This window comes from Limanda limanda, chromosome 9 (genome assembly GCF_963576545.1).
Source record: "Limanda limanda chromosome 9, fLimLim1.1, whole genome shotgun sequence".
Classification (NCBI taxonomy): domain Eukaryota; kingdom Metazoa; phylum Chordata; class Actinopteri; order Pleuronectiformes; family Pleuronectidae; genus Limanda; species Limanda limanda.
Genome location: NC_083644.1, coordinates 29,027,887 through 29,041,207, shown reverse-complemented (window position 1 = coordinate 29,041,207; position 13,321 = coordinate 29,027,887). Strand labels below are relative to the sequence as shown.

Here is a 13,321-nt window from a genome sequence, read left to right as displayed (position 1 = left end):
GTACCGAGAACCGGTTCCAATATGGCACCGGTTCCAATACAACCAGTACCTACCCGGACCGAAATGCAACTGAGATTTCGGTGCTTCAATTGAGCCAATTGAAGACTGAGGTCTTCGTTCCTCCCGCCTCCTCACACTTCCACTCCTTCCTTAACGGGAAGGGGCGCCTCCTTCCCGTACACAGTAAAAAGTCAACAAACAATAACACAAAATGTCCCTCTGTCATTAGTAATCCCAAGACTGGAGCTGCAAGATCAGTCTGTGCTCTAGTGTGTCGGGCTCGGCTGCCGGTGGACAAACTCTTGTCTCCGCGCTGCCCGCGTTACGTGTGTGTCAGGGCTTCCGTGCAGGTGTGGGAGGATCTCCTTGCGAGACCTCTCCCTGGCGCGGGCCGCATTTCCTCCGTGGCGGTGCGTCGCGACCAGCTCTGGGTCGGCTTGGAAAGGCTGGGTGCGGGAGGACCGAAGACCAAGGCGAGAAAGGTTTCACAAAAGCGTCTGCATTTTGGGGGGACAAAGGCAGGCTGTAGCCTTCCTGGGACAGCCCCAGGAAGGCCTCAATTGGCTCAGGCACCGAAGTCAGAGTCCCGAGTCAGAGTGTGTGTGTTTTTCTATTGATTTTTATTTATTTAAGTATAGTGTAAACTTTTGTTAACAGTTCATATATTATTCATAGTTTTAAGTTAAAAAGTGTTTTGTATTTATTTATATTAATCTACTTTAAACATTCATATATTTTTTTTAAGTATCGGTTCAGGCACCGTTTAGGCACCGGTATCGTTTTAAAAGTATCGGTTAGGAACCGGTATCGGGAAAAAAAAGACGATACCCATCCCTAGTTAGGATGCAGTAGATTTAGATGACAAACTTATAATCATGTATTTACTTTATCGATGGTGTCAGATCATGTTTGCATGTCGCACCGGTCACTTTAAAACTGAATCCTGTGTTGTACTAAGCCGTTAAATAATGATGACTAATTTTTCATTGTGTTTAAATGCACTCTAAGTTACTTCATGTAGTGATTAGGTCCTAATCACTAGTGATGAGTGTCTAATAGCTAAAGTGAGAGCAAGCTAGAGTGGAGGAGGACACAGGATCAACCCAACCTTCTGATCATTGTGCAGCTGAGAAACTCTGTGTTTTCACTGTTTGTTTCCACTGTTCTTCAACAAAGTCACTTACCTGCTCCGCGTGAATGCTCCTCTTGTCTTACTGTTTCGCTCTGAGTGAGTGAGTGGGGTGGAGCCCCAGGGCCTGTGTGTGTGTGTGCTGTCTGGCACCACACACATTTATATCGCTCCTGGTACTTTACATTATGGCCAATATGATGATGAAAACAAAAACGCGCAGCGTTCATATAAATATTTTGGAAACTGATTCGTTTAGTTCAGCGTTTACAAAAAATATGAACAAGCACAACACTGCCCAAGATCAATACATTTCAACAACAAAGTTCAATAGTCGCCTCTTACAATATTCACAACCAGATAATTTTGGTCGTTTAGACATGCTGCAGTATCCACTCAATGGATTTGAGGACAATCTCAGAGATGATGGCGCCGCGGACAGCTCCCTCGGTGCGATGTTTTGTCTTGTTTTGTTAGTTAATTCAGTTTTTTGCCTTAAAACCCTGGAGCTCTTTCACCAGAGAGATGCTCATGAACATCAGGGACACAACTCCGGATAATTTATTTCCAACTTTCATTGCCTCATCTATCGAAATTTTGGACATTCTGGTAAAAGGTGCGCTCACCTTTCTTCACACGGTGAAGCGACGGAGGAGAGGTAAAAGGGCCGGCGCGCTTGTGCGTCTCCGCCGGCGGGGACTTCACACACCGCTTCCAGGAATATATCTCTCTAACGTGCGCTCACTGTGCAACAAGCTGGACGAACTCCAGCTACTAATTAGTAAAAACAGAGACTTCTCCTCATCTTCCGTTCTGTGCTTCATGGAGACGTGGCTGTGTGGATCTGTACCGGACTCTGCGCTGCAGCTGGCTGGCTTCCAACTCTTCCGAGCGGACCGCGACACGGAGCTCTCCGGCAAGACGAAAGGTGGAGGTATCTGCTTTAACACTAAGTCTGGCTGGTGCAACAATGTGACAGTGATCCAACAACACTGCTCGGACCACGTCATGGTCCATTTGATTCCTGCATACAGGCAGAAACCAAAACTCTGCAAACCTGTTGTGAGGACTTCAAAGCAGTGGACCAGTGAAGCTGTGGAGGATCTTCAGGCCTGCTTGGACTGTACAGATTGGGAGGTGTTCAGGACTGCTAGTAATAGTCTGGATGAGTACACAGAGGCTGTGACTTCCTATATCAGCTTCTGTGAGGACAGCTGTGTTCCATCACGCACCAGGGTGAGTTACAATAATGACAAACCCTGGTTCACAGCCAAACTCAAAAAATTAAGGTTGGAGAAGGAAGAGGCGTTCAGGAGCGGGGTCAGAGACAGATTTATAGAGGCGAAAAACAGGTTTAGCACAGGTTCCCCTCAAGGCTGTGTTCTTTCCCCTCTACTCTTCTCCCTGTACACCAACAGCTGCACCTCCAGTCACCAGTCTGTCAAATTCCTTAAGTTTGCGGACGACGCCACCCTCATTGGACTCATCTCTGGTGGGGATGAGTCCGCCTACAGGTGGGAGATTGACCATCTGGTGACCTGGTGTGATCAGAACAATCTGGAGCTCAATGCTCTTAAAACAGTGGAGATGGTTGTTGACTTTAGAAGGAACCCAGCCCAACCCACCCCCATCACCCTGAGAGACTCCCCAGTCGTCACTGCGGAGTCCTTCCGCTTCCTGGGCTCCATCATCTCCCAGGACCTCAAGTGGGAGCTGAACATCAACTCCCTCACCAAAAAGGCTCAACAGAGGATGTACTTCCTACCTACACCTGCATCATCGAGTCCATCCTCACCTTCTCCATCTCCATCTGGTTCGCTGCTGCCACTGCCGACGACAAAGGCAGGCTGCAGCGTATCATCCGTTCTGCTGAGAAGGTGATTGGCTGCAATCTGCCATCTCTACAGGACGTGTTTGCCTCGAGGACCCTGAGTCGGCAGGCAAGATCGTGGCCGATCCTTCCCACACGGGTCACAAACTCTTGAGTTTCTTCCCTCCGGCAGGAGGCTGCAGGCCATCAGGACTAAAACCTCACGCCACAAGACCAGCTGTTGGCCTTATCAACAAGGCCCAGGACCCCCACCTGACTTGGACTTTTATTCCGCCCCCACACCTCAAATATGTGTTAAATTAACACATATTATATTATATTATACTGCATTACATTGCATATTGCATATTGCAATTTGAATCTTTTATATATTTTTATATAGATATGTTTATGTCTAAATAAATGTTACTTTGTATACATATAAGAAAGTGAGTAAATAAGAAGTAAATAGTGAATAAATATATAAATATAAATTCCAGGTAGATTTAAACCTACTTGGCAATAAATACCTTCTGGTTCTGATTCTGATGATTCTGATCTCTGATAAAGTTAATAACATTAAATTGAATCGACCACTGGCTATTGAGAGCTGGGTGCAGGAGGCAGTGCAAGAGGCGGCTGCAGTGTGATTGATCCTTCCACAGCAATTCACATTTCGCCACTGTTGCGAAAGTGGCGCTCTAGGCAATCGCCTAGTTCGACTATATGGACATGCTGGCAGTAAAGGTAAAGTAGAGACTGGAGAGAAAATCTTTGCAGCAAAGTGAAACCAGGGTTTAAGGTGGAAAACTGTGATGGATTTGCAAGTCTAAGATAGAGTCCAGCCAAGCAGAATTTAAAGGGTGTTTAACAGCTCTCCATGAGGTGGAGTTCAGCTCCTCTTCTCTCAGCTTGTTCTGTTCTCCACAAGCCGTGCTTAAACTGTTTCCCTCTATAAACAGCATTCCTTTGTTATCTGTGCAAGGCAGGATTCCTGATAAGGAGCCCACATCTCATAACCCATCTACATTTCTCTCTCTCTCTCAGGCATACACACACACACATAAGTTGGACTTGTACCTTTTGATGTCTTATCCTTACTATCTATGAACTGTGCATTACATTAGAACAGAGCCATTGCATATCAGGTGCCTTGAGCCTTTGGTCCAAGGTTATGAAATATGTTTTTTCTGTTGATATGTAAGATCTTGCATGTAAATATGTCTATCTAAAATATGAATGTTTGTTTAAAAAGTTAACTTAATATAAAGCACTTCAGGTTTTTATCCCTACTTTTCAGATCAGCAGGCATGCGCCCATTTGTTATGCTTATTGTATTGATGTCACACATTCCCTTTGATTAAGGGATTCAGTCTCTTGTGTGCTGGTGAGTTCTTTAGGAGGCTCAGATCTGTGCGCCAGTAGATTCAATTAGAACCCATGTTTCAGGGTGACGGACAGCAGCTAACGAACTTCAGTTCCTCATGCAGCATCAGTGAGAGTAGAGTGTGAATAGCAGCATTTGAAAATCACTGAGCTGGACTGTGAGTGCTGAGCTGTTCGGCTGCCTGAATATCCATCAGTTGTTTCATTGACTCTTGGCTAGCCAGCAGTTAGTACAGATTACTTTTGCTTTTTTGTGACCAAAATACCTTGATAAGGAAATACATTCAGTCATGCCAAATTATAGGAGATTAAAGGCAGTAAGCAAATCTTTAATTGGTGGCTCATTCCCACTCTGATGCTGTTGCTGTTTGCTTTGACTTGATTCCTTCCAACTCTTGCTTTTCTGCTGCCAAGCTTGTGGGTTTTAAGATCTCAGTGAGGCACATTTGTTGATGGCTGAAAAATACTAAAAGGAGCCTCTCACCCATGAGTGAGAGGCTCCTTGATCTTTTCACGTTGAAGTGATCTTTTCACGATGCCCTCAGAATATTGGCAAAGACAATATTAATTTCACTAATATCCTCCTTACAATGGTTGCATTTTTGGTTTTCAGGCAGTACAGGGGGGTTGGATCCCATAGCTCCTCATATCATTCATCCAACACCAAATTTCTACTGAATGTACTGTCCCACTGACAATTCCCCACAGCAGTCTTAAAAAAGAATGACCAAACCTGTAATATCTACATGGGATATTGTGACATGGATGAAAGCCTCAGGTCATTATGCTGAAAAGAAAACTGCAAACATTTCAATTTTCATTGACTTGAACATGTTGACAGCCACAATGTCACATGGTAACTGTGGGAAAAAGCTGCTGCCCAAGCTGTTGTAGTAGCCGCTGCAATACTTCCAGGTCGCTTTAGGGTTCAAGAAAAACCTTTTTTACTAGGAGCTTTATTAACATTTTCCCCCATACATAGACAACTTACAGAAAATGACAGGCTCCAGACTAACTTTTTCCACACTTGACATTAACCTCCTCCAAGCTAGTTCCCTCAAGACGTATTCTAATTAGGTCCGCCGCATTGTCCACATGCAGGGACCCTCTGACATCAGATTTATACCTCTTCTGTGATGATAATACTCTTATATATGGTTCTGAAATTGGCTTTTCTGCACTATTACTGTATTTGTGTTACTTTAAGTAGTACATGCTAATTAGTATCGCCACTGATTTCCCAAATAGATTTGATTTGATTCACAAGGTTTTGATTCAGTATCCGTTAGGGATATGTCAGTCTACCAATTATATACCAATTTTACTTGGATATTAAAGAAATTCACAGAGAACTAAAGCTGTGGTTGTCGAGCCCGGTCCCATCCGGACCAGACAGCGTGTTCGTTGATTTGAGGTTCAAGTGGGAAAGGTTAATAATTTAGACAAGTTCAATGTTCAAAAGTTTCACAGTAATATGTTTATTGTATAAGAACAATACTTACAGAGAGTCTCTGGGGTTCTGCGGGACACGTCACCAGGTTCACTGAATCATGTCGAGAAGAAGCCCCCCCTTATCCTAAATCCACAGTATTTGTAAAAGACACAGGGTGCAACACAGAGGCGGATCTTTTCTTGAGGGACTCAGCAATTGGCCAGATGTATACTGTCTCCTCAAAGTGCAGTTTTTTGCAAGCATATCACTGTGAGAGAAAGTCCACTCCACCAGGTGTCCCACCATTGTGCCCTTATCAAGCAGGGAGTCTCTCACAGTGGAGAGACACAGCAGATTAGACTCAGAGGAGGATTTCATATCTTTTTCTCATAATATTTCATGAAATAGTTCATTGTGTTAGTTCTGGCACGTCCTCTCTCCTTCCTGAGAATCCGTGCTTTCATTATCTCAAATCTCAAGATGAATTTCCTTCTCACACTTTTCTCCAAGTTGTATTTTGCAGTCAGATTGACACTCAGATGGTTGCGCTCTGTGTCTGACCCTGCATCTTAGTCCAGAAGTTATACATAGCTCCAATTAAAATAAACAGTTGTAGTATTGTTGTTTCTATAGACTATACTTAGATCTATAGACTTGGCTACGGAGCCTCACTACGGAGGCCCTCTGGTACGGCCTCTGGTGACATCGGTAGAGGGTTTTTTTCAGTTAAAGAAATTAACGAATTGTTTATACCCGGCCTCAAATTAATTCCACCGATTACACTACAGATATGATGTCGGAAATGGTAACAGAGTGTTTAGTGCTGTTGTGGCTATCTCAGGGTATTCTGCCGTGACTTTAATCAAGAACACCGGCAGAGTTGTTTTCTTGAACATACTTTGAAGGCCGCCGTCATTTGCGATCTCCAGCAGCTGATCTTCTTCTTGCACAGACATGCTGGATGACCTGGTTTGTTGACAAATGGGTCCGACAAATACCGTGTGGGTTTGTGTTCAGCGAAAAAGTCACAGACATGCGTAAAGCATGAGCCATAACGGAGAGAATCTGAAGTTTCTGATCAAACACATCAAAAACATCAAGGATACCAAGTTTAAATTGTTGGATTTTCCCTATGTCATCATTCTAATCCTAAACTTTTTCCGGTAGACTCACTCTTTCGGAGTCTCCCTCCAAACCAACAAGGATGAATGACAAGCATTGAAGCAGAGACCAGACAGGATGACTTGAGAGTAATCTAACCTCAAAATGTTCAATTTGAACAGCGTTAGAGATAAATCCAGGGGCAAAGTACATTAGTTACTATTTGAAAGAATGATGGTTACTGAATACTGAGGTCTCTTTTAATGGTTTTGTATTTATATAGCGCTTTTCTAGTCTTGATGACCACTCAAAGCGCTTTACAGTACAATTTTACATTCACACACATTCATACAGTGCATCTATTCGCAGCACTTTGTTATTCTATTGGGGGCCATACAGGGTTCAGCATCTTGCCCAAGGACACTTCGGCATGTAGATGGGTCAAACTAGGGCTCAAACTGCCGACCTTCAGGTTGGAGGACGACCACTCTACCCCTCAGCCACAGCCGCCCTGGCTGCTTAATATAATGTATCTTTTCTTGATTTAGAGTATGAGTAGGGATGGTATGGTTTTAACCTCACTGTGAAAAGCGTACATTGTTTACGATTGTAGCTTTAATTTATTTCTTCGGAGAAGATGTGGAAGCAAAGCCCCTTGTATTTTCTTTTTTCTAGTTACTCAGCAAGGTCAGAATATACTGGTAATGGCCGTAACCCTGAATCACTGATGTTACATCTCTTGTGTTGAGAAAAACACAGACTGACTAATTTTCTTTGGCCTTTCCTCAGTCTCAGCACTTTAACAAAAATAAGGTTTTCTTGAGGGTTGGTTGTAATTGCTTTATAAGTGTGTCAATCACTGTGTATACAGTCCTGTAAAACTACTTCCTGTTATGGTTCCACAGACCTTTTTTCATTCACATTTTGTATGAAGTAGTGCTGGTGCACTTTAATAGGACACCACCTTAATGCTGAAAGTGTTCAACAGAGTAGACCCAGTAGAGTGGAATAGGTGAGTGATATTTACGTTTAAACTTTATCACCATAGAATAACCTCCAGCTATCAGTAGAATAAAGTGATAATAAAGAATACACTATACCTATTATGTAGGAAAATTTTTATTGATCATTTCAGGCACTTTGGTTTTGCACTTCCCTTGGATATAATTAACATATAACTCAGACCATTTTAATCTGAGAAGGATAGTTTGGAGGGTTATTTCAGGCAATTATCCTTCATCAGTTAATTTCCTTTAGGCCTTGTCCCTGTTTGCAGAAGCAGGCAGAGGTAATGGCAGGGTAGCTCAGCCATGTCCTGCTGAGGACATGGTTAGCAGCAAAAATCTATTTTAAACAGCTAAAGAAACAATATTATTCTGAGTGCACACAATATTTTGAATATTTTTACCACTTTCAGCCTACTACCTCAACATCTTTTAGTCAGAAAACCTTTTCTTTTGGTACTACCTTTTCTTAATCTTTGAACTTACTTTTTCCTACACATAGAAACATCTTTGCCACTAACGCCGGGTTCACACCGGACGCGTAAGCGTCGCGTAAGCGCAGCGTCAAGCCTTAAATAACAGCTGGCTTCCATCCACTCTCATGTTAATCCCTTGTGCCGGCCCCACCGGCAATGAAGTGCAGCGCTGCACCAAAGCAGCCTCGCGTCGTGTAGCGATCGTTTCGGCGTCGAGTCTATTTTTTGCGCTTGACGCGAGCGTATCTCTCCAGGAAACACAGTGAAAAATGATATTACAAAATGACAAACAATATTGATGACATATTTTATATGATATAAATGATAAAATATGCATCCCATAGTTTGTATTCCCCCCTCTGTTGTCCTGGAGTTTTAATTTGAACAATTTGACCAATCACATTATTAGATGTCCCCCTCTGCCCCCAACACAAGCAGTCATAAAGATAAAAAGAGAGAGAGGGGGTAGGTGTGTGTCTACGTACTCTCCACATAGGCTTGAGTGGAGAATACGTAATTTTCCCTCGACACCCGACATTCAACGGAGCAAACAGCGGAGAAGTTCTTGAAGATGGATGACAATAAATAAATAATTGAAGTGGAGAAGTACAGTGAGCTGTATGATCCTCGGCATATGTTGTATAAAGACAACATTAAAAATGACAAATGCTGGGACGCCGTTGCAGTTAATGACAAACATCAGCTGTATGTGTGATCACGGAGAGGAATCGCAGGATGACCGCCGCGGAGTTCAGCGTGTCCGGTGTGCAGCCTGGCCCCGGCGCACTAGGGATCTTTGGACGCTTACGCGACGCTTACGCATCCGGTGTGACCAGCATAGCGCTTACGCGTGCGGTGTGAACCCGGCGTAAGGCACGTGCACAGATAGACCCTTAGTGGTGCTCAAGCACCAGCCCTTTTGCACTGGATGAGAAAAGTGCCCCTTCTGCTTGAGCCCAATTTTTTCTTCATTCATGAATATTTAAGAATAAAAATTACTCTCTCTGTCATCAATTCCCCCCAAATGTGTTTTGATATCTCACAGGGCATTTATTTTAGTTCTTGTGAGAATTTCGCCCCTACATGCTCCGCGGCGCTCACAAGCCCCCTCCCGCGCCCCTCCCTCCTCCTCCTCCACTTAGTGCTCATGCAGTGCTGAGCGCCAGGCGAAACGGCTGCAGCCACTTCTCCTCTCACCCGCAGCATTAGACAAACAGGTAATGACGGTGTTTGTGCAATCCCCCAACGATGTTTGGTGATAAATTAACCACAACATTAGCGCCACTGAAAACATTACGTTGCGACTGGTTCGACGTTTCCTAAAAAATAAACAAACAAAAAACTCCATGATTTCAAAGCCTTGTCCAGCTGTTTACTGACGTTTGTCATGTTTAATAATGAGAGAGAGGGAGAGAGATACAGGCAGTGTTAATTTTGGCAGCTATTTTTGATTTAGTCTTAGTCTTTTGACGAAAATGCATATTAGTTTTAGTCTAGTTTTAGTCATTTTTATCCTTCTTAGTTTTAGTCTAGTTTTAGTCGACGAAAACAAATTACATTTTAGTCTAGTTTTAGTCGACGAAAACAAATTACATTTTAGTCTAGTTTTAGTCGACGAAAACAAATTACATTTTAGTCTAGTTTTAGTCACATTTAATAGCCACATTAAACTCCTTATCTTCCCTTCTCAGGTCCAGGGACCCCCTGTGTTGTGTCTAGAACTGCATACTAGTCTAGCTTGCAGTACTTAGGTTGTCCATTAGATGTCCCTCCTACAGGTCTATAGCAGGGGTCGGCAACCTTTACTATGAAAAGAGTCATTTTGCCCCCTCTTCCCCCAAATAAAATTTGTCTGGAGCCGCAAAACATATTTGATAACAAAGCTGATACAATTTTATATAAAGTTATACTATACTAATCTGTAGATTATTGCATTTATGAAATTATAGAACAACAATAAAGAAAACTGTTGACATTTTATTTATTTTTACCTGTTACAACAAAGGGAAACACCAAATGCTTATGAAGAGGAGAAGAAAATACACAGGCAAGTGTAGGCCTACTTTGAAATAAATTAAACGCAGAACTATGTAGGGTTATTTGAGTCATCCCCATATTTGTGGGAAATGTATGAAATAAGAAGTACCCTATTTTGAAATAAATAAAAACATATAGCTGCAGCCTATATATTTTAGTTGGCGTTGGCGAAATGTGAAAACAAAAAGTGAAAGCAGATCAGACTGGAGGCGGACACAGAAGCTGGAGCTCGGTAGAAACCAGCTGCAGCCTCTGCTCTGATCAAGAAGCTGCGGCGCTGATCTCAGAGCAGCTGAGACCAGAGAAACTCTGTGTTTTCACTGTTTCCATAGTTAAGAAGTCAGTGAGCGGCCTGCTTCACATGAACGAGCTCTGATCTCAATGTCTCTCTGAGCGAGTGCGCGGGGGCGGAGCCTCGGGACCGGTGCGCTGTCTGGCAGCACACACACACACAGACACACACACTCGCCGCTCCGGGTACTTCATGACGGCCTGATACGATTATGTTTTTAAAAATTGTTGTGACTTAGTCAACCGCCAACATTTTCGTTTCGTCTCGTCTCGTTAACGAAAATTAAAATAGATTTCGTCATAGTTTTTATTTTCAAAGATCCATTTCGTTACGTCTTCGTCTCGTCTTAAGGCCGGCGCATGCTTCTGCGTTGTCACGGGAACGGAGACGCAGGAGCCCTTCCGGGCCCCTCACGGCCCTTCCTACGTCCTTACGTGCGTCGGCCAATTTTTCTAACTAGACGGCAAAGCCCCGCAAGCGTCACCCGGCCGCGAGGGCTGTGATTGGTCTGCTGACTACATCATTTCCGGAGTCGCATTTCCGGTTCATGCCCGGAAACCACGGAAGATTTAGAAGAATGAATATGGACCAGATAGAAGAGCACTTGGCAGAAGAGATCCGACACTATGTCCACTAGTATAACCCGTCACTAACCGGCGGATTTTTCCGCCAGAAAAAGGCTCTGCGGAGCCGCCGTGGCGATGTAAATAAATCGCTCTTCTTCGTGCAACACACGAAGAAGAGCCGACTTCGACAAAAAACATTACTGCGCCTAGTGTTCTGGCGGGGAATTGCATGGCAACACGCGCAACGGTTGGAGAACCATGAATGAGAACGAGTCCTGCGTTACAGCTGCGTGCCTGCGGGCCCCTGACGACGCAGAAGCATGCGCCGGCCTTTAGTCATGGGAAAAGGGGCGTTAACGAATATTTTTCGTTACCGTTATCGTCAACGAAATTAACAGTGGATACAGGCAGGCAGGCAGGCAGAGAATTTAAAGGCAGTTTTACTGTTCTACAAATTAGACAAGTTCATTAGTTTTGTTTCATTTAATTGGTAATTATTGAAATGAAAGGTAGGTCTTAAGTTGAGCTACATGACAGTCTTGTGAGGTATAATGTGGTATATTATTAGTGTAATGCTGCTTATGCTTCAACTCTGTCAGAAAACAGTAAAAGAAATGTGTATGTACTGTGTTGTCAGCTTTATAGAGATTATGTAAGTCACTCTTGATTATTATGCACAACATTGATTTATCTCATTTACAAAATTTGCAGCAAAATTATAAGAAAAGAGAGACTCCAAAAGCAGAATGACAGGGAACTGCAGAAAGCAGCTCAGGGTAGCAGTTCTCTTTTATCTTGGATCAGGCCATCAACTAGTAAAACAAATGAGGGAGAATCTGTAAGTTTTTATTTATTTATTTATTATTATTATTTTTAATTTCATAAATAATTTTGGCAATGGGTGCCCTTTTTTTGGGTTTGAGCGCCTGCCCCCCAAAATGTCTGTGCACATGTCTGCCATTACACTCCTTGGTTGAGTGTAATACAGTTGCTGTATGGCTGTTTGGGTCAAAAAGTGCTGAACAAAGATGCCACATGCTTGTGCAAGATGCTGGCATTCAGTAGGACAGGGAACTATGGATGGTTGGAGATGCAGACTAGATGCGAGGCACTGCCATCACAGTAGTTGTAATGATTCATTTTAGGATTTGTTGTTAGCAGTCAGGATCATGTTGTATTAAAATGTTATTCACAACGCCTGGAGTCTGACAACTGTATATGAGGGCAATAAATGCTTCATTAACGGTTGTATGTTGCTTCTCATAAATCATTCACACAGAGCCAATGGTACCCTGACTGCTGGTGCAGTGGGCCCTAGGTTCCTCCCGCTGCAGGACAATGCCCGGACTAATGTGGGAGTGTAGGCATTTCTGGATGAAGCATTGATGCCATTGATTTGCCATTTACGTTGCCCTTACCTAGATCAACCAAGTTCTGCCATAGACAGTCCAGGAGCTCACTTAAGCTCTGATCCAAGTCCGGGAGGAGATTGTCCCAGATTCATCAGGAGGATGCCCACTAGTGCACACATACAAGCAGAGGGCATACACACTACTGAGTCACATTATGAGTTGCCATTACGAAATTCACACAAGTTGGATCAGCATGTGATTACATTTTTTACCTTGCTTTTCTGTGTGGTTTTTAATCCAGTCCTCAATGGGTATTGAATATTTCGGTTTCCATTGACCATTGTTATGTCATTTGTACATCAATATCTGATGTGTGATTTAAGTGTTCCTTTAATCTTTTGACCAGTGTAGTTTATTCAAAATCTCTTTTAATTGTTAAAGGCTGTGGTTATTGAAGAAGCTGCCCATTCAGCCCTACGTAACCGATAAAAAGGTATTAGATGTAATGCTTTCAATCAAAAAAAAAATGATGAGACATGAGAGGATCAGCAGATATATACATAGGGGCTCTGTGAGATCCCATCAGAATGTCTATCTAAACTGCTCAGATAAGGGACAATGTGTGTGTTAGTCTGTAAAATGTTGGTGTTATTCTTGTGTAAACAATGAACGACTGATCCGTCCTTTTTATGGATCGATTTTTGATACTTAAAATGAAGATACATTTTTATCAGAG

General features: G+C 43.0%; 1 protein-coding gene across 6 annotated transcripts in view; it reads left to right on the top strand.

The window, feature by feature from the left end:
* Positions 1 to 13,321, top strand: part of ptprfa (protein tyrosine phosphatase receptor type Fa) — a 151,839-nt gene that overhangs the window by 72,776 nt on the left and 65,742 nt on the right. For 3 of the 6 annotated variants that reach the window (XM_061078473.1, XM_061078474.1, XM_061078476.1), the window contains 2 exons: positions 3,634 to 3,655; positions 11,881 to 11,885. The exons of the other annotated variants lie outside the window; for them this stretch is intronic. In XM_061078473.1, the coding sequence (XP_060934456.1) occupies positions 3,634 to 3,655; positions 11,881 to 11,885 (27 nt within the window). The remainder of the gene's footprint in view (positions 1 to 3,633; positions 3,656 to 11,880; positions 11,886 to 13,321) is intronic. 6 annotated transcript variants of the gene reach the window in all.